This window comes from Apodemus sylvaticus, chromosome 2 (genome assembly GCF_947179515.1).
Source record: "Apodemus sylvaticus chromosome 2, mApoSyl1.1, whole genome shotgun sequence".
NCBI lineage: Eukaryota > Metazoa > Chordata > Mammalia > Rodentia > Muridae > Apodemus > Apodemus sylvaticus.
The window spans coordinates 100,478,815-100,499,423 of NC_067473.1; the positions used below are offsets into that span (position 1 = coordinate 100,478,815).

Here is a 20,609-nt window from a genome sequence, read left to right on the forward strand (position 1 = left end):
CTGAGGCGGCTGCTCCTCTTTTTCAGCTTTAGTCTGGGGCAGCTGACACGCAGTCAGTCACCTGCCTCCTCCCACGTCTAGTCACCCCGAGTGTGGACACCCTCACAGTAGTTGTCTCTTTACAAAGCTCCCTAGCCAGGACCCAGCTGGGAAGAGACAAACTCTGGTGTGAGGGTTTTAAGAATGACTTATTAACGCTGTGGGCGTGTGCACTGGATACACCGCTCCCAGCCTTCTTTCTGAAGCAACACTTCCTGTGTCTTCCAGCAAGCATAGCCTGGATCATTTTTCTGCCCTGAGGGAGGTAGGGACATAAGGACACACAGACTTGCCAAATCTCTACACTTGCCAGTGCTAGACCTGGAGCAGCGGGTGGTGTTCCTTATGCTCTGGTTTTGTCAGAAGGTATGAAGAAATGTGTCTTGAGATGAGTAAGATTCCGTTGTTAAGATCTACAAACACTAAGAGCAAATTGACTGTCTTTAGACTGAAATCAAGGTTACAGAATGGTATCCAGGGGCTGGAGAGATGGCTCAGCCATTAAAGGTTAGACTCACAACCAAAAATAGAAGAATGGTATTCAGGCCTGGTGGTGGTGGCACATCTTTAATCTTACCACTCAGGAAGCAGAGACAGGCAGTTTAAGACCAGCCTGGTCTACAGAGCATGTTCTAGGACAGCCAGGGCTACACAGAGAAACCCTGTCCCAAAGGCAAAAAAGAGGAATTCATACGATTAGTGTTGCTCTCATTAAACATGTTTATTTGTGTTCTTTAGAATTCTCCTTATTTTTAAACTTGATATGAAAGATGATCAGCAAATTGAGATCATAAACCACTTATATCCGAGGTAATTTTAGTGTGTTGTGTGATTCAAAGCATGTGTGTATTTGTAAACAAAATCCACACATAAAACTGGGTGAGCTGCATGGCATGGTCAAGTGTTTGTTAGTGCAAACAGCTCTCCTGACAGGTCCTGCCAGCCGCAAGCGAGCACTCAGGGCTGTCTTAGCTGCATAGCAGGTTTAAGGTTAGCCAAAAATGGCTCAGTGGATAAAGCTGCTAATACCCAAGTCTGACAACCCCAGTTCAAACCCAGGGTCCACATGATGAAAACACGGACTCCCAAACGTTGTCCTTTGGCCTGCACATGCACCCTGTGGCTATAGCTCACCCACCCCCATGCACAAATAAATCAATTAATAAAAAAGAATTTTTGCATGGTATATGTGCATGCATACACATGCATGCACATACGTATACCCTGAAACCAGAAGATGGTGTGAGCCATGCTGTGTAAGTGCCAGGATCTGAACTCAGATCCTTCGCAAGAACAAGAAGTTCTCTTAATTGCCTAGCTATCTCTTAAAAAAAAAAAAGGCCACTGTATATTATCTAGCTTTTAATTTTCTATAAGAAAAAGAAAATCTAAAGGCATTGATCATTTATGATAGTGATAGCTTAATATATAGGTGTGTTAATGTCATTGTTCTCGGTGTCATAATATATACTTGATGTTCCTTATAGTAATCCTCCTGATATTGGTAAGTTGATCTCATTGTATAAAATGTTGAAAATTGAAACTTAGCTATGATTTACTTAAAGTATGATGAAGACTTGCTTAGATGTATTGTGTGTGTCTGTCCTGGAGCCTTTTCTGTGGTTTCTGAAACAGTCTTGCTAGATATCCCAGGATAGTCTTGTATTGGTATCCCAGGATAGTCTTGTATTCATATCCTTCTGCCTCAGCCTTTTGCGTGTTGGGATTACAGGTAGGAGCTATCAAACCCAGCTATATATCTGTATTTATAACACTAAAAATTAAAATAAATTTCGCAGGTAGATGGATCTCTATGAGTTCAAGGCCAGTCTGGTCTACATGAGTTTTAGGCAAGTCGGAGCTATACAGTAAAACTGTATGGGCATAAAACAAGAGAAAAGGGGGAAAGGGAGAGTGGAAAGAGAGAGAATCTGCAAAAGATTTACTGGTTGATTATGAACCCAATACGTGTAATATAACATGCTGTCAATATGGAAGATGCATTCTTTTTACATATTTACAAACCAATCTGTCTCTCTTCCTTTCTCTCTTTGTCTGTCTTTCTCTCCCCCGCCCCCCTGCCCAGGTTTTTCAAGGCAGGGTTTCTTTATTAAATAAATTATATTGGTGCCAGGCATGGTAACAATGCCCTTAGTACCTGCATGGGGAGGTAGAGACCAGTCTTGGCTACATCGTGACTTCAAGACCAGCCTGAAATATATGAGACCTGTCTCAAAAAAACAAAAAGAACAAACAAAAATTATACTGTACTTTTGTTTCAGTCATTTGAAGAAAATCCAGCCACGTACATTGGTCATTTGGAGAAGGGAGAAGTATTTTAGTGGCCTTTCGCTTTGTTTTGATACTGCCTCCAAACAAGTCTGAATCCAAAGCATTAACATTTTAAAGACTATTTTTTATGTGTTGTTGGGTTTTTGTTTTGTCTTCTTTGGGTGGGGGTCTCACCATGTGGCCCTGGCTGCCATGGAACTTGCTATGTGGACCTGCTGGCCTCAAACTCACAGACATCCGCTTGCCTTTGCCTCTGTTTAAAGGCATGCAGTTGTGAGCCACCATGTGGGTGCTGGGAACTAACCCCAGTCCTCTGCAAGAACAGCAAGTGCTCTTAACTGCTGAGCCGCGGCTCTGTCAGTAAAAATGCTATACTCTAGTGCAGTAACATCCACTAGGCCATCTTGCCTTTTACAAAAACACCCATGGTTTTCTGATTTCTGTAGGAAATAGTAGACTTACTGTTATTAATACATAGTACATTGGAAAAAAGTCAGTTTGTCATTAATATCACTAATCTAATTAGAAACTGCTGGCTTGGGTTGGGATCTGGTGTTGGGAATTGAGGGCTTCCTGTACTCCACGCTAAGTTGCTACTGTGTTGTGCTACTACCCAGCCTTTAAACATCCTTCTTACTGCTAGAAAACAGGTTTACTCTTGCAGACACAGCCTATCTTGTTTTCTAATTTGAAAACTTGAAAACTCAAATTTTATCATGAATACTATCAGCCGTTTTCTTTGAAGTGAAAAGCCTACTTTGGTCTTCCTGAAGGAGAGTCTGGCGTTTCCCTAGTCTCATCTCTGTCATCCGTCAATTTCAGTTGATGTACAAAGTGAAGCTGCCAAACAGTGTAGACAACTCAGTCCGCACACACACTGCTCCTGAGCCGCACTTCAGATTGCACACGTGTTCAGACGTGCCCTGATTAGTCACAAGAAGAGTACCGAGGGCCAAGAGTTAGTAAAATTCATCGTGGCTGCTTCAAACATTTTCATTTCTCTGTCTGTTTTTCTTTGTCTCTGTTTCTCTCTGTATCTGTCTCCCTCCCTCCTTCCCTCTCCCTCCATCTTTCCTTATTCTCTTTCTTCCCTGCCCTTCCTTCTTCAGCAGAGTCTTGCTGTGGAGCCCAGGCTCTCCTAGAACTTGCCATCCTCCTGTTTCAGACTCCTGAGTGTTAGGTTTACAGGTATTTGCCCAGTGCCTGGCTAGCACTTTAGGGCTGAGGATTAGGTGTGAGATCTTGCACACGCTGGGTCTGTGCTCTGTCTGCCACTGGGCCTCATCCCTGTCAGGAACTTGCTGTGGTTGTTTGTTTGTTTGTTTGTTTGTTTTTGAAACAAGGTCTTACGCGTAGACAGGGCTGGCCCTGAACTCAGAAATACCCACTTGCCTCTGACCAGAACATATATATATATGAGGCCAGACACAGTGGTGCATGCCTGTAATCTCTGAATTACAAAGGTGGGATCAGGAGAATGATGATGTCTAGACCAGCCTGGGTCAGACAGTGAGAACCTGTCTCAGAAGACGCATGGTAGCCAGACCCCTGCACTTGGGGCAGAGGCTGGGGGAGGTGAATCAGAGAGTTCAAGATCATTGTTGGCTATATCCAGGTGACTTCCAAGCCAGTTTGGATTACATGAAACCCTGCTAAAAAAAAATTAAGCAGAACAAACAGATAAGAACTAAGAAGCTTGCACAAAGCTGGCAAGTTAAACCAGTAAACCATGCAATACCTGCTGCATAAATATGAGCACTTGCGTTGGGATCCCCGGCACCTAGGTGAAAGCTGGTGTCATGGTTTAACCCTAAAATCCCAGTGCTGAGGATGCGTAGACTGGAGGACATCAAGACTTTCTGGTCAGTTACTCTTGCTTGATCAGTGAAGGATCTCAAACAGGAAGTCCAGAGTGATTGAAGAAGATACTCAGCGTTGACCTCTGACCTCCATCCACTTGCACACCTGTGTACACTCCCTCCCATCCCCCAGGCACACATATGCACATAGCCCATATGTACAAACACTGTATTTTTATTGAAGGTGTGAACTCATCACAGATCACAGTGTGTAGGTTCAGATCTCCCTGAATCCTGGCTTGTTCTGATGTCATGGACATTTTCCGATCCGAAGGGGTCTCTAAGCCATGTGTCCTGTTGCTCCATTTGTGTTTGGACGATGTCACTGAGAACTCCTGTTGCACATGGGAGAGTGACAGCTCCACGCGAAACAGTTTGTATTATATTTAGAATTGCATGTGGCAGGAAGGCTCAGGTGCCTTGGGACACATCTCATTTGCCACTCCTTCCTGTTGACAGGGCACCCTCAAAACTTCCTCAAAAGAATGTTGATACGAAACCAACCTACAACTGAGCCTCTGAGTGTGTGTCAGGATGGCTGGAGAACTGGGTTCACTCTGAGTGTGTGTTGGGATTAGTAGGAAGCCGGGTTCACTCTGAGTGTGTGTTGGCATGACTAGGGAGCTGGGTTCATTCTGGGTGTATGTTGGCATGACTGGGGAGCTGGGTTCACTCTGGGTGTGTGTTGGGATGACTGGGGAGCTGGGTTCACTCTGGGTGTGTGTTGGGATGAGTAGGGAACCGGGTTCACTTTGGGTGTGTGTTGGGATGAGTAGGGAACCGGGTTCACTCTGGGTGTGTGTTGGGATGAGTAGGGAACCGGGTTCACTTTGGGTGTGTGTTGGGATGAGTAGGGAACCGGGTTCACTCTGGGTGTGTGTTGGGATGAGTAGGGAACCGGGTTCACTCTGGGTGTGTGTTGGGATGAGTAGGGAACTGGGTTCACTCTGGGTGTGTGTTGGGATGAGTAGGGAACCGGGTTCACTCTGGGTGTGTGTTGGGATGAGTAGGGAACCGGGTTCACTCTGGGTGTGTGTTGGGATGAGTAGGGAACCGGGTTCACTTTGAGTGTGTGTTGGGATGAGTAGGGAACCAGATTCACTCTGGCAGCTTTAATAGGTTATGCTTCCTAGATGATGAACCACTATTTGGGGGCATCCAGTAGCTAAAACTTGTGTTTTAAGTTTTCAAAAGGACCTCCTGAGTGAAATCTGACTTGTTTGTTTGTTTATTTATTTATTTATTTATTTATTTATTTATTTATTGTAATTGAGATATGGTTTCAACCTTGAAAAGCTGTAGAGATTTGGTTCCTCACTGATTGTCTTCAAATTTTACTTTAGTAAATAATAATCCATTCTGCAGTGTGTTCTTTCCTTGGAGGTCCCTGGGCATCCTTTGGACCACACTGACATCTGAATAAAGCTGTCACGGTAGCTTATTGGGTAAAGGTGCGTGCTGCTAAGCCTGAGAAACTTAATTTGATCTAAACCAATATGGTGAAAGGAGGGAACATGAAATTGTCCTCTAACTTCCACCACCCTCATGTCACACATGCACGCACACACACACACACACACACACACACTAAATAAATGTAATTTAAAAACAAAATCTTGGTTCATGGGCTGGGCATGGTGGTATACTTTCAAATCCTAGCACTCAAACAGAGGCAAACAAGATAAATGTGGGTTCAAGGCTAGCCTGATCTACATAGTGATATCTAGGCAAGCCAGGGCTACATAGCGAGACCCTGTCTCCATCAATCAGTCAATAAATCAAATATATAAGTCTCAGTAGACTAAATGTTTTTGGCTCTTATTTCTGTGTGTCTTGGGGCATATTTATTTATTATTTACACGCAGGCAAATACTTACATTTAGTAAGGATGCCTTTATGAAGGCATTCCAAGTGTGTACTCGTCTGCAGCTAACGTGTACTTAACTGGTTGCTTTTTATCTAAGACTGTAAACACAGCATGCTCTTCTCTGGTTTTGCACTGTGCCTGCCCCCCTTTTCCTCCTAAAAAGAACAAACAACCTATTGTTAGTCTATACTTACTTAGAACTTAGAGTTTTATTTTATTTTAGACATGGTTATCCCCAGGAGATGAGCATTTCTGTTTCAAACAGGTGCATACGCAGGCAGGTGCATAAACAGCAGACAGCAGCGAAATGCTGCTGTTGGCAGAGAGCAGTGTTTTCCCAACCTGCCTTCACCCTGCTCGGCACAGGGGCTTCCTGCCTCAGCCTTCCAGCACCAGGATTACAGGTGTGCACCGCACACTGGTCTGCTGAAATGCCTTTGAACAGAAGTGCCCAGAGCTGGGCATGGTGGCACACGCCTGTAATCCCAGCGCTTGAGAGTCTGAGATAGTTGGACCGTTAGTTTGATGTTAGCCTAGGCTGCATGAATGAAACGTGAAAGCGCGTGTGTGTATGTGTGTGTGTGTGTGTGTGTGTGTGTACACCTGCGTGTATAGTGTGCCATTCATAGTTACTAATTCTGATTTGCTCACAAACAGTACATTCATAGAAACTGAGTGTTCCTTTATTAGAACTCAGTTGGGCATGAGTGGGGCGTGTCTCTTATCTCAGAATTTGGTTTAAGGTCAACCTGGACTACACAGTGAGACCCCTGCCTTAACCCCAGTCCATCTCTCCTCAAAAAAGGAAAACAAGCTGCAATCTGTTTCTCTTTTCTATATAATGCTGGAAACTGAATTTAGGCTTGTGCTGGCTTTTTGTCAACTTGATAAAATCCTAGACATCTGAGAAGAGGAAACCACAATGGAGAAAATGCCTCTATAAGATTGGTCTGTAGGCAGAGTGAGTCATTTTCCTAGTGATTGATGTGGGAGGGCTCTGTCCACTGGGGAGGTGCTGCCTCTAAGCAGCGATCCTGCACATACAATAAAAGCAGGCTGAGCAAGCCAGGAACCAGCTTCCCTCGTCCCCTGCTTCGGTCCCGCCCCCATGCTCCGTCGTGATGGAGTATGGCCTGAAATGAACTTCTCCAAATTGCTTTTGATAGTAGTAATTCATCACAGCAAGGGAAAAGTAACTTAGACTTTATGAACTCCGGGGAAGGGCGGTACTACTGTGTCCTTTGCAATCTCTGAAATGTTGTCTAATTCAGGGCTAAAGGGAAACCTCACTGGTTAAGAGCACTGGCTGCTCTTGCAGAGGGACCCAGATTTAGGTTCCAAGCATTCACACAGAAGCTCAGTCATCTTTAACTCTAGTTCCAGGGTATCTGTTGCCCTCTTCTGGCATCCATGGGCACCGGGCACACATGTGGTGCATATACATACATGCAAATACCCAAACACATAAAAATACATCTTTAAAGATTGTCTGATTTATACTAAACATTGCCAAAGTCATTTAACTTGATTGTGCATGTGTGTGGATAAGACACAGAGACACAGAGAAAGGCAGCCTAGAGATGGGGCTGGGGGCCTCAGCCCGGAACACAGGTATTCCTGGCGGGCCTCCACCTCTTCACCCTCCTTTCTCAGTCTTCCAAATGCAGGCATGCACCAGTGTGCCTGGCCCACATTTCCTTTGATTTCAGCATTAAAAGGTGCTTTTTGAATCAGCTAAGTCATCAGCTGTGAAGTCATTTTTGAAGAGTAACTGTCAATTTTGCAGCAAGCCAGTATCTAAATGATTGCTTAATTGCTTCTCATTATAGAAATGGAACTGTTTTGATTTATTTTTTATTAATCCCTTAGTGAGGCCGAAAGCAATTCTGTGAACCAAACTAATTTATTGTAGCACGCATGATGCCAAATGAGAAATCGTGACTACTCCACAGCTATTATTTAGGAAGTGGGCTTCTCCCTGTGCCTTGTTTTTCTTTTCTAAGTGTTGACTAGTTGGGATGAAGACAGAGATGGCTATTAACCCGTGCTCTTTCATCACGAGTGAGAACACTACGTTTAAGCAGATATTGTAGTCATTTTCCTTGAGACGTTTGTTTTATACGATGACTAATTAGGAAAGTATATCTTTGTTCTTGAGATTAATTTAGAATATTGAAGATAATAAACACCAAATCATTTCTAGTGTTTTATTGAATATATTTTTGTTTTAAAGTGTGTGTGTGTGCGTGTGTATATGTGTGTGGTGTGTATGTATGTGTGTGTGTATGTGTGTGTGCGTGTGTATATGTGTGTGGTGTGTATGTTTGTGTGTGTGTATGTGTGTGTGCGTGTGTATATGTGTGTGGTGTGTATGTATGTGTGTGTGCGTGTGTGTATGTGTGTGGTATGTGTGTACATATGTGGTGCATGCGTGTGTGTGTGTGTGTGTGTGTGTGTGTGTGTGTGTGATGTGGGGGAGGGGAGGTTTCACTTGGCACAGCACTCATGTGGAGCGCAGGGACGGCTCCGTGCAGTCAGTTCTCTTCTTTCACATGATGTAGGCTCCAGGCTTGAACCCTGGGTGTCGGGCAGGCAGGGCAGGTGCTTTTGCCCACTGAGCTGTCCCTGGGCGCCTTCTCTTCATTTTCTTTTGAGCATGTCACTTTGGGTGTGTGGCTCAGCAGGCTTCTCTTCCAGAAAACCTGGGTTTGAGTTCCAGAACCAACATCTTAGCTGCCTGTAACTCAGTGAAGTTTAGAGCTTTGTTGCACTGGATCTAGCAGAACCTAAGGGCTTCCCTACAATCCCTTTCTTCTTAACACTCCATACATTTCAAACCCATGAGTTCCCAAGGCCTCTCTCCTTACAGGATGCTAAGGAAGTACTTGACTGTTCAGGCCTTGTATTTTCCCTCTCCCTCTCCCTCTCCCTCTCCCTCTCCCTCTCCCTCTCCCTCTCCCTCTCCCTCTCCCTCTCCCTCTCCCTCTCCCTCTCCCTCTCCCTCTACCTCTACCTCTCCCTCTACCTCTACCTCTACCTCTACCTCTACCTCTTCTGGTCAGTGTATTATTTCCTCCTGGGTTACAGAGCAGACTGGCATTTCTAAGTCACAGGAACCATTTCCAACTTTCAGATAAACTGTGCATGAATTATTACTGGATACACCTTTGGGGATTTATTGATGGTTAATGTCTGAGACAGTTATTGACAAAACAGTTGTGTATACACATCTGGCTTTCCAAGCAGATTGAGAACAATTTTTTTTTTAAAGAAAAAAATCTAACAAGTACAGAAGAAGCAAATACAGATTAGAAACCATTATTTTATTCTGTTTAGGTGAATAATAGGACCATCAACCAATACTACAATGAAAAATTGATGGGGAACTTTTAAGTAGAAAAATTGAGCTGACTCCCTAGAACTCACTGTTTGGTATCCATATTATTAAAAGTGGGGCAGACAAATAATATGCACCTTATAATATGACATAACACAGGACTCATTGAGCTTTTTATGTGCAGGTTCCAATGGTAAATACCTTAGGCACTAAGAGACAGACACATGGTCTCTGTTGCTATTATGACAATGGTTATAATTATAGAGAGCTCTGCAGTTAAGGCTCAGAAGTGCTCATGGATATATGCAAATGATAGAGCATGTGATTGCATTATAAGACTTTTTTTTAATTTTATTTATTTATTTATTTATTTATTTATTTTGGTTTTTTTGGATTTGGGTTTTTTTGGATCTGGGTTTTTGAGACAGGGTTTTTCTGTATAGCCCTGGCTGTCCTGGAACTCACTCTATAGACCAGGCTGGCCTCGAACTCAGAAATCCACCTGCCTCTGCCTCCCAGAGTACTGGGATTACAGGCGTGCGCCACCACCGCCTGGCTATAAGACTTTTCTTAATGAAACTGATTGGGCAAGACTTTGCCTATGCAGTTCTCAGACCCTAACACAATAGGAAATAGTATCAGTTCTGAAGCACACATTCCAGGGCATGCATGGGTTAAAAGTTGCTAAGGAATGTGTGAGGTGTTGGATATGGCCCTTCTATAGGACACTGAATCCTTTCTCCAAAAAGGGAGTGATTTGTCTAGAGCGATGACTCAGTGGCTGCTCTTGCCGAGGACCCAAGTTCAATTCCCAGCACTCCATGATGGCTCACAACTGTCTATAACTCCAGTTCCAGGGGTTCCCTACCATCTTCAGCCTCCTCTGCCGCCAGGCATATATGTGGTACACAGACATATGCTCAGATAAAGTGCCCATACATGTAAAGGAAAATGATAAATATATAGATTTTTAATTTAAGAAAAGGGGACTGAAAGAAGCCCCTACTGTGATGTGAGGAATCAGATAGAATGTATATGGAATCCCTCAGCATAAAGTTAATCTTTGGGACAATCTGAGAAATGTGAATTCTTAAGTTTTTATGAACCATCTGGCCAGGTATCAGTAGTTATTGAAAATCAATACATGAGGGCTGCTGCCCTGGCCTCACTACATTTCAAACGTTTGAAATATTTCGCAGTAAGTTAAAGTTGAATATGTGGGCACACAGGGAGTGAAGAAGACAGCCAGGGCTGCACAGAGAAGCCCTGTCTCCGGGGGATGCAGGAAGGAAGGTGGGAATGGAGAGCGGTTCGTGCAGCGGAGGATTTATTTTTCTCTGAGAGTGTTTGTTCATTTTAATGTCCTTTTTCTCTTCTTCAATTGACATTTCTTTTTCCTGTAGAAATCAACGTTCTTATTTCCATGTGAGTCTTTCAGACAGTTCTGATTACATGTGCACATGGGTACATGTGTGCCATTTAGATTTTTATTCAGGCACAGAAGTCAAATTACTTTACTCGGCTGTTAATTCTTTGTAATTGCACAGAAAAAGGCTCTAGATCTTTGGTATTGAGTTTGCTAGCCAGTATGGCAGATCCTTTGTTTTAAAATTATGATCGGGGGGGAGGGGTGAGGGGAGGGGGAACAAATAGAGGAAATAAATTCAAAATAGCAAAAATTTATACTTCGTTAAATGACCAAAGGGAAACCCAGGTCCCATAATTAGCTTGAAACGCAGAGCAGCGGATCAGAATAAATAGCTGCTCCCGGGGACAGATGGGTGGAATGTGGTTGTGCATCACCCGTCGCCACAGCCTACATTTTTTTTTCTATTAAGAGACTATCAAAGCTGACTATGAGAGTGACTCATTCCTTTGCTTAGAGGATGAGGTAATGCTATTGTGAGGGGTGATGTCATCTTTACCTGAACTGCATGCATATAGATCACTGCTCAGGCTCTCCAGGAAAAGCACCATCTGCTTTGATATCCACAGCCTGAAAAGCTTTGCAGAGATTGGTGCAAAGGTCACCAGCCTCGAGTATGACTCATAGGCAGCCAATCAGGGAAGAGCAGCTGTTGAAAAGTAAACTTCTAAAATCATAATCCAAGTGTATGACAGGATGATTTGATACTGAATCACAGTTCTTATATCGTGTGTTTTGCACTTACTGAAGTTAACATTATTGAAGATTTAACTCCCAAATATAAAGCCATTTTCAGTTGGTCAGTCAGCACAAATCCTCTTGGTTGCTTAAAGCATTTTTTTTTTTAAATTGGAGATAATTTTTCTGTTGCTTTGGAGGTGCATGGGTTGTTCTTGAATTTCGGTGCACAGTGAGTGTGGCAGCTGACTTCTGCAGTTCGGACCTGTGTTCCCTACGAACCAGCTGCAGCTCTGGGGGAAAAAGGTGCTGGTGACACGTGTCACAGGAAGTGCTCCCTGCTTGTGGCAGACCCACTGGTACTCCCTTTGCTTTGGGGAGTGTGCTCCCCACACCCTTTGAATTTACTGTAACTTGACTGCCATTCTGTTGTGTAGCGTGTCAGATTCCTAACAGATGATAGAAAATAAGACAGTAGTAAATACTTGATTTTTTTTCATTTATATCTTGAAATGGCATATCATCTGCATATTGTATCTGAGTCACAACACACATTTGTTTTAATGCAACTTTAAATCAGATATTCTACAAATACAAAAGTTAATTGTGTTAAGTATAATATGCTGTTATCAAGAAATACAAGGAAGGGGGACTGGAGAGATGGCTCAGTAGTTAAGAGCACTAAGTGCTCTACCAGAGGATCTGGGTTCATTGCCCAGCACCCACATAGCGCCCCACAACTCTCTGTAACTCTCACATGTGATGCATAGATATATATGCAGGCAAAACATCAATACACATAAAATAGATAAAGTTTAAAAGAGACAGAGATACAAGGAAACGAATAATAAAATCAGGTGGCATATATTCAGTGTCTTTGAAGAACTTCTGAAAAAATCAGATACTAACTAGACGTGATGGCACATGCCTGATACTCATAGTGAGTTCTAGGACAACCTGGGCTACACTATGAAATCTGTCTCAAAACTACAATAGAAAGACTATGTAAATATACTATTTGTTATCAAAATGTCTGCCTAGAATCAATATTAATAATTCTTGTCTGATCTAAATCTTACTGTCATGGTTATGAAATGTTATTTTTCTAATCCCAGTCTTCCCTTTTTAATTTTTTGATTGGTACTTGTTTTATTTTTTTATTAGTCTGAACTTAGGAATTTCTCTCTCTTTTTTTTTTCTAATAATGCTTCCTTTGTCCAGCACCATACCTCCATACTTGTCTTTTGTCATAATAAGATGGCAATAGCTCATCTTGTACCCAAGCCACCTCGGTTCTAGACTCACATTTTCTTTTGGGAGAGCGCTCAACTAATGTGTCACTGTCAGTGTGTTCATCCACTCATGGGGCGAAGCCCTAGGTTCCATCCCTATCCCAGGAAAGTTAGAGTGGGCTGGGGAGATGGCTCAGAGGGGAAGAGCACTGGCTGCTCTTGCAAAGGACCTGGGTCACTTCCCATCACCTGCATGGCAACTCACAACCATCTAACACCTGCTCCAAGAGGTCTGTCGCCCTCTTCTGGCCTTCATGGGAACTGCATACACATAGTATGCATAGACAGATAAGTAATAGCAGACTGAGGGCCGGTAGTCTTTTAGTGGGCAGTTGTATAAGAAGGTGATCCAGGGAGAAGAGACATGTTGCCAATGAGATGTGTGCTTATGTAACCATGCTAGGTTGCTGCCCACACAGGGGAAAGGGACGGACACATGACAGAAAGGTTGTTGGAGGTCACCCTCACAGGACTCTGGATGCCCTCCACAGGATTTCAGGTCCTTAGGATTTGGGGTCTTTGGTAAGAAGCTAATAAAGAGCCATTGAAGGTTTTTCAATGCTGTCATAACAAGCTTAACTGGCCCAGAGTGATTAATCTAAGAGATACATCGGCTTAAACTGGGGGAATTCGCAGTTGAGATCTGTGTAGAGGTTATGATAAGAGCTCAGGTCAGACATAATAAGGATCTGAACTAGAATATGAGTGGAGTTAGGACAGCGGTCTTCACCCATCTCCAGACCCAGAGGTCAAGGCAGAGGTCAGGAAGCAGAGAGAGTGTGCGTGGAGTGCCAGTTTAGATCTGCTTACAGAAAGCCTGCTGCTCCACGACCCCAGGGCCTCCAGAAGAGTGTGTTAGACCAGTAAGGCTGGCGTTTGCTTAGAGGGTCTGTTTTGCATGTGTGGTCTGTTTTGTCTTTAACTCTTTCAGAGTCTCTCTTCCCAAAGTTTTAAGCCTTCTGGATCAAGACAGAAGTTGTATTGTTAATTGGAGTTGATGAAATTTAATTTTTAATGCCAGCAGAAGGCCAATGCCATGAAGATCTGTACTGAAATTCCTAAGACATTCTTGGGCAGAGGCTTTGGGTCGTGCCCTGCTTTCCTGTCTTTTGCCCATGCTGCCCAGTGAAGCCACCATTGAAGCTCTGCTGTTACGACACAGCTCTGACACTTCCTCACTTCCTTCACTGTTAACCAGTCCTTGTCTTCTGTTTGCTGCCTGTGGCTCCACTGTTTCTCCTCAGCCTGTTCACTCTCTTCATGGTGCCTCAGTCATGACCAGGTCATTTCTACCCAGAGGCCTTTGCAAGCTTCTTCCCCAAATGTCAACATGATGTACTGCTTCATGTCGAGAGCTTTGCCTGGCTGTTACTAGCTTTCTCCGCAGGATCCGCCATGAGTTCTCCGTTGACAGTCACCACTCAGCCTGCATGCCTGTGCCCTTCATCTTTGATCCTACCCCCCCACCCCCCCACCCCCCGTGATGATCTCCATCACTAATATAACATGTATCACTGACTTATGCTTGTCTCCATAGGATACCGGTTTTGTCTGCTTGCCTCTTGAGCCATCCATCAAGATTTTGTTTAGCTGGCCATTGTGGCCATCTTTAGTCCCAGCACTCGGAAGTCAGAGGCAGGTGGATCTAGGCCAGGCTGGTCTACAGAGAGTGTTCCAAGACAGGCAGGGCTACAAGAAGAAACCCACATTAAACACCAAATTAAAAAAAATCAAATTAAAAAATATATATATATTGTTTAAAGAAGAAAGGATTAGGGCTAGAGAGATGGCCTAGCAGTTAAGAGCACTGACTGCTTTTCCAGAGGTCCTGAGTTCAGTTCCAGCAGTCACATGGTGGCTCACAACCATCTGTAATTGGATCTGATGCCCTCTTCTGGTGTGTCTGAAGACAGCTATAGTGCACTCACATACATTAAATAAATAAATTAAAGAATTTATTTAAAAAAAAAATTTAAAAAGGAAGAAGGATGACTCTCACATAAAACACTTGGGAGGCTTAGTTGCCAGCTGCCTAACTCACAGCAGACTTGAGACAGTAAACGAAGAAAAGGGACAGTGGTTGGATTCGCATCCCTCACTCGGTGCTCCTTCAGTCTGAGTCTGGGATGTAACTGGCAGAGTAATGAAGGCCTAGAAAGTAATCCGTGTTACCCACTTGCTAGAAAAGCACGGTCCTTTGCACACTAACAGCTATAAAGGCTACAGTGGCCTTATTTATTATTTCTATTTATCTAGTTATTTAACTGGATTCCTATTGGAATCCAGTCTCTTTTGGCAACTTACTCATCAATATGAGACCTTCTTGACATATAGTAGAGTTTGTGAAAAACCATACTGGACTGTTAGGCCAGGCTAGGCCAGGCCAGGGGGCTGTGGACCCATAAGGTGATGGGTGGCTCTTTTCAATTTCTTCTGGTTGATAGCTATATTGATTTGTATGTTGTTCAAAACCTTAGGTCTTATTACCACTCTTCAAGGTGTGCGGCTTTAAAAATCGCTTCTGTTTTAGGTGTTTGGGAACAAGATGATCATTCCCTCCCTGGATGGAGACCTCTTCCAGTGGGACCGGGACCGAGAGAGCATGGAGGCGGTCCCTTTCACGGTGGAGTCCCTTCTCGAATCCTCATACAAGTTTGGGGATGATGTTGTTCTGGTTGGAGGGAAATCTCTAACTACATACGGACTCAGTGCGTACAGTGGAAAGGTGAGTGACAGTGGATTAGGGGTGTGGGAAACAACAGGATAGAAGGAACAGCGTATTTAGTCAGGGTCTCTGTGTAACTGGCTAGCCTGGAGTATGTAGGCCAGGCTGGCTTCAAACTCATCGAGGTCCACCTGCCTGTATGCTGTTGGCAGCTGATGATCTTTTGTAATTTACCCTGAGAACAACTGTGAGGGAGTGATGAGAAACTAAGTTTACCTAAGGTGAGAATCATCATCAGAGGGCTAGAGAGATGGCTGAGCTGTCGAAGGCCCACAGCCAACAACACAGGAGTAAACATCAGAGTCAGGATAACAGGAGGACAGGGGATTCATAAATATGATCTACTGCGCTAGGTAGGTGCTTTTGTCATGTGCTATTTTGAAATCTTCATAATATTCCTAAGAATGGTGTGTTTTATTCACATTTTTATAGTCAAAGAACTTTTCAAAGATTAGTTATAATCCTGATGATAGGAGTAATTGATGATTCTTTATCTGGTTTGGCTATAAGATTGCCCAAGGAGAGAGCTGCGGCTCATTAAACACATAAGGAAATGGAGACCTTACCGGAATCAGAAACTCCAAGGTCAGATTTGCCTCAGATCAGGCTGATGGCAAAGTCATGGATGACCTAGATTCTCTCCATCAAGACTCCCGGGATACAGTCCAGAATCTTAGTCCCTGGGTATATAGACATTTTCTGTCTAGATTTACACTATGAAAAGGCAGGTTGGGAGCAGGACTTGCTAACCTCTCAGGTCCCAGGTCAGTGGTCCCTCTTCCAGGTGCTGGGCCTCTCTGAGCTTGGGGACTGAGGAGTTCATGCTATCCAGGATGACCATTGCTGCTTTGTTGTTTTTTAAATCAAGTGGTCAGTCTTTCTTTATTTTCGTATTCTCCTCTGTAAAACAGCGGGGCTCACCAGTCACCTGGATCTCTGGCTGGATGTACGGCTACAAGAAGTCTGGGATCCCAGCATGTTTCTGCCTTTTCTGAGGATTTTAGTTTAGCTCGAACTGAGGAACCGCCTTTTTTCTTAAGTCAAAAGATACTAGGGTTCAAATTTTTAAAACTATTTACATAATGCTAGATGGAAATTGTGAGGCTGAGTACTCTTTCAGTTCTCTGGAATTTTAGTAATGCCATCTCTGCAAAGATAGCTTTGGCCATTCATTTCTTCTTTGGAATTCCCTATGGAATTCTCCAAAATAGGTCCCAAATTATATAAATCCTTAAAATCATCCACTCCTCGAAATAAATAATTGTTGGAACTTTCATGATTCTAAATAATTCATTTTCTGGCTTAGTAATTTACTGATGCTCATAACTTAGGTATTTCTTTAATTTCATTTTACTTTTTAAAAATTGTAAGCCAGGCATGGTAATGGTTGCCTTTAATCTCAGCACTAGGGAAGCAGAGGCAGGCAGATCTCTCAGGTTTGAGGTCAGCTTGATCTACAAAGGGATTTTCAGGACAGCCAGGGCTACACAGAGAAACCCTGTTTCAAGGAAAAACAAATTATAGAGTATGTGCTGGACATAGTAACACACATTTTAGTCCCAGCACTTGGGAGGCAGAGGCAGGTAGATCTCTGTGAGTTCAAGACCAGCTTTAACTACAAAGCCAGCTAGGGCTTCATAGAGATAGAGTGTGTGTGTGTGTGTGTGTGTGTGTGTGTGTGTGTGATAGAGATGGGGTATCATAGAGATAGGGTGTGTGTGTGTGTGTGTGTGTGATAGAGATGGGGTATAATAGAGATAGGGTGTGTGTGTGTGTGTGTTCCCACGTGAGTTTGTGCATGCGTCCCTGCCTGCCTGCTGTCTGTCTGTCTGTCTTGCTTCCTTGACTTATTTTATATCTGTCTTTTCAGCTGAGGTATATCTGTTCTGCCTTGGGATGTCGCCGATGGGATAGTGATGAAATGGAAGAGGAGGAAGACATCTTGCTTCTGCAACGCACGCAGAAGACGGTGCGAGCTGTCGGGCCTCGAAGCGGCAGTGAGAAGTGGGTTTCAGAACATCAATAATGGCATTATTTAGATGATCCAAAAGCTGGTCATGGGGTGCATACCTTTAATCAGAGGCAGGTGGGCCTCTAAGTTCTATAGACAGACTAAAAAGGGGGTGCGACTCCTTTAAACACAAAATTTCTTGAAGACTTTCCTTTGTAGATTCTGTGAGTTATTTGTTAACCTAAAAGCACAATGTCCTTTTAAGAGAAATTAATGCCTTCCTGTGTTAATCACAAAGATATGAGGAGAAAAACTACATACCCAAATCATCATGGCCAAACTAGTTCCAGCAAGCTTTTTTATTCATATCTATGAGCTGTCTACCCATAAAGGCGGCGTTCAAGAGGTCAACATTAGACATGGGGGAGGCAAGGCTTTTATAGCTCTGGGGTAGGGGTTTCCCAAATGGGGAATTTGGCAGGCAAAATCCACAGGGTTATAGGAACAGTATTTAAGTATAACAAATTAGTCATAATGACCTCCTGAAACAAAGACATGATTGCAAGGTGGCTGTAACAAGGTGGCCATAACAGTCATAACAAGGTAGCCATTTTGAAACAATCCTTTTGAAACAAAAATAGAGTTGCAAGATGGTTATAACAACTTTTGAAACAAAAGTTGCTGTGCCTAGAACAGGGAGAACAAAACCATCAATAATTAAGGTTATAGGTGGAGCGTAGCCCAATTCTTGAGAAACAGAGATTTACTCATAAATAGGAATGAACCTAGTTAGTCTTTACTATAAGATGGCTTTCAAGCCTAAAATGGAGGCAGGCCAAACAGCATCACATCTTGTGCTTCAAGGTGTGGTAACTAGGAGTCCCACAAAGTGAACGTGTTTTAGCTTAGCCCTTGGTCAGTGACACTTGGCTTAGTAACATGACTGAAAGAAGTTACTTAGTGGCAGCACACTCTTAAAGTTAGCGGGTATGCTTTGAGTGTTTAATGGATGCGTTCATACTGTTTTATTAGCCCTATTTTATTTTATCTATCTTTTCATTTTTGTAGGGCTGAGGATCAAACCCAGCTCTTTGCACGTGCTAGACCAGTGTTCCCTCACTGAGCTGCAGTTCCAGCTTCCAGCTTTAGAGTATCTTAAAGATTTACCAGCCATTCATTTGACCTAATACTTTTTGTTTTTTTCCAAATAATGAGCCCCATATGTAATTTGCCACTTAAATATATGATTCAGCTGTTAGATCCGTTGGTCCTCTGTCATGTCGAGAACTTTTCTGCCTGATATACTAAGCTCTGAGTCGCCTGTGTAGTAAAAAACAAAACAAAACAAAACAAAAACACTTTAGACCCCATCTTGATCTTTTGAAACGGAACCACTTACAGATTTTGTCATCTGATGAAATAGAATTGAGGCGTCTCTCCTGAAATTTGTTTTCAAACCCGATTAAGAATGTATATCTTCTTTCTGTTTTTGCTGGCCTGTGAAGAGATTTGTATTTGCCTGCCAGTATCTATCCTTCTGAGACGGTTACGTCTGAGAGCTGTGTGGGAGCAGAAGTGAGTTACCGGTACTGAGAGCAAGCGGTACTGAGAGAGCAAGCGTGGGGTCCTAATTCTGTGTTGAGAGAGAGAGAGAGAGAGAGAGATCTAATCTCCATATTCCCTAAACATAAATATAGATGTATATGTACATACATACATATATCAACATTTCCAAATCCATAGCTAGACCATTGTATATCTCAGTGGCGTGTCATTATAGCTAAATTGTGTATGTGTGTTTCCTGCTTCTTTTTGTTTGTTTGTTTGTTTGTTTTTCGAGACAGGGTTTCTCTGTGTAGTTCAGGCTGTCCTGGAACTCACTCTGTAGACCAACCAGGCTGGCCTCGAACTTAGAAATCCAGCTGCCTCTGCCTCCCAAGTGCTGGGATTAAAGGCGTGCGCCACCACCGCCTGGCGCGTTTCCTGCTTCTTAACTATAGAGGAAACATTGCTGTGTTATGGATAAGAACACAGATGTGTAGGACAGAGGGAATCATCTGCCATAGCTTGGTCAGCAGAGAGCTGAAAATAGGGCTTGCTTAGGTCATTGGGAAACTGTTTCATTGGAATCTAAAAGTGATGCATACACCTTGCCTTTTACATTGGTTTTGGCTTGTTGGGGTGTATTTTACTGCATTTGGATGACATGCACTCAGGTAATTAAGAAATTAAGGCCGGCTGCAAGTCACCTCATTTTAATGTGAATTTGTTGTGTTTTACAAAGTACCTGTTAATTTTTGATAGACGTTCTGGCCTTAGGTGTTTACTGTCTACAGCCTCGGAATTGCTGCTTGCAAAGGATCAGCCACAGTTCTCTGAGGTCCTCTGGTGGTCTAAATCAGCATTGCATTCCATTTCAAAAAGTTATGATGATGTCTTATTACTGCGGTCTAAAAACTGTGCTGTATTATTTGGCCCCTTCATTTAAACATAAGATTCTAAAACACACCTTTATAAATTTAAGGTGGAATTTCAGTGTTGGCCACTTTGAACTTCGGTATATTCCAGACATGGAAACTAGAGCCGGATTCATTGAAAGCACCTTTAAACCGGGCGGAAACAAAGACGACGCTAAAATTATTTCAGACGTGGAAGAGCAAGAAGCTACCATGACGGACACAGTGATCAAAGTTTCCGTTGCTGATTGGAAGGTCATGGCGTTTAGTAGGAAGGGAGGCCGTCTAGAATGGGAGTACCAGGTATCCGAGACCACTGACTCCGTAGCTATGTCCCCAGGTTTTCTTTGACCACACAGAGTGCTAGAGGGAGGTAATGCCATTTTGGAGCTCACTGGCTGGCCGGCCTAGCCTAATCAGGGAATTCCTGTGATCTGTAAGAGAACCTGAGTCAAAACATTAGGCAGAGGAGCTGAGAGAGAACTGGCTCGGGCTAAGAGGAGCTGCTGCTCTTGCAGAGACCGCAGCTTGGGTCCCCAGCACCCACAGGCTAATCACAGCTGCCTGTAACTCCATCTGCAGTAGGTCCAACACCACTTCTCCCCTCCACAGGCACCAGGCGTGCAAGTGGTACACACGCACCATGCAAGTGAAACACCCATACATGTAGTAAATAAAAAGTAAATA

The 20,609-nt window shown here is 43.3% G+C and overlaps 1 protein-coding gene across 2 annotated transcripts in view; it reads left to right on the forward strand.

Annotated features, from left to right (window-relative positions):
• The window catches only part of Eif2ak3 (eukaryotic translation initiation factor 2 alpha kinase 3), a 61,432-nt gene that overhangs the window by 14,810 nt on the left and 26,013 nt on the right, over positions 1–20,609 (forward strand). For both annotated transcript variants that reach the window (XM_052173880.1, XM_052173882.1), the window contains exons 3-5: positions 15,321–15,515; positions 17,386–17,519; positions 19,991–20,225. In XM_052173880.1, coding sequence (XP_052029840.1) covers positions 15,321–15,515; positions 17,386–17,519; positions 19,991–20,225 — 564 coding nt within the window. The remainder of the gene's footprint in view (positions 1–15,320; positions 15,516–17,385; positions 17,520–19,990; positions 20,226–20,609) is intronic.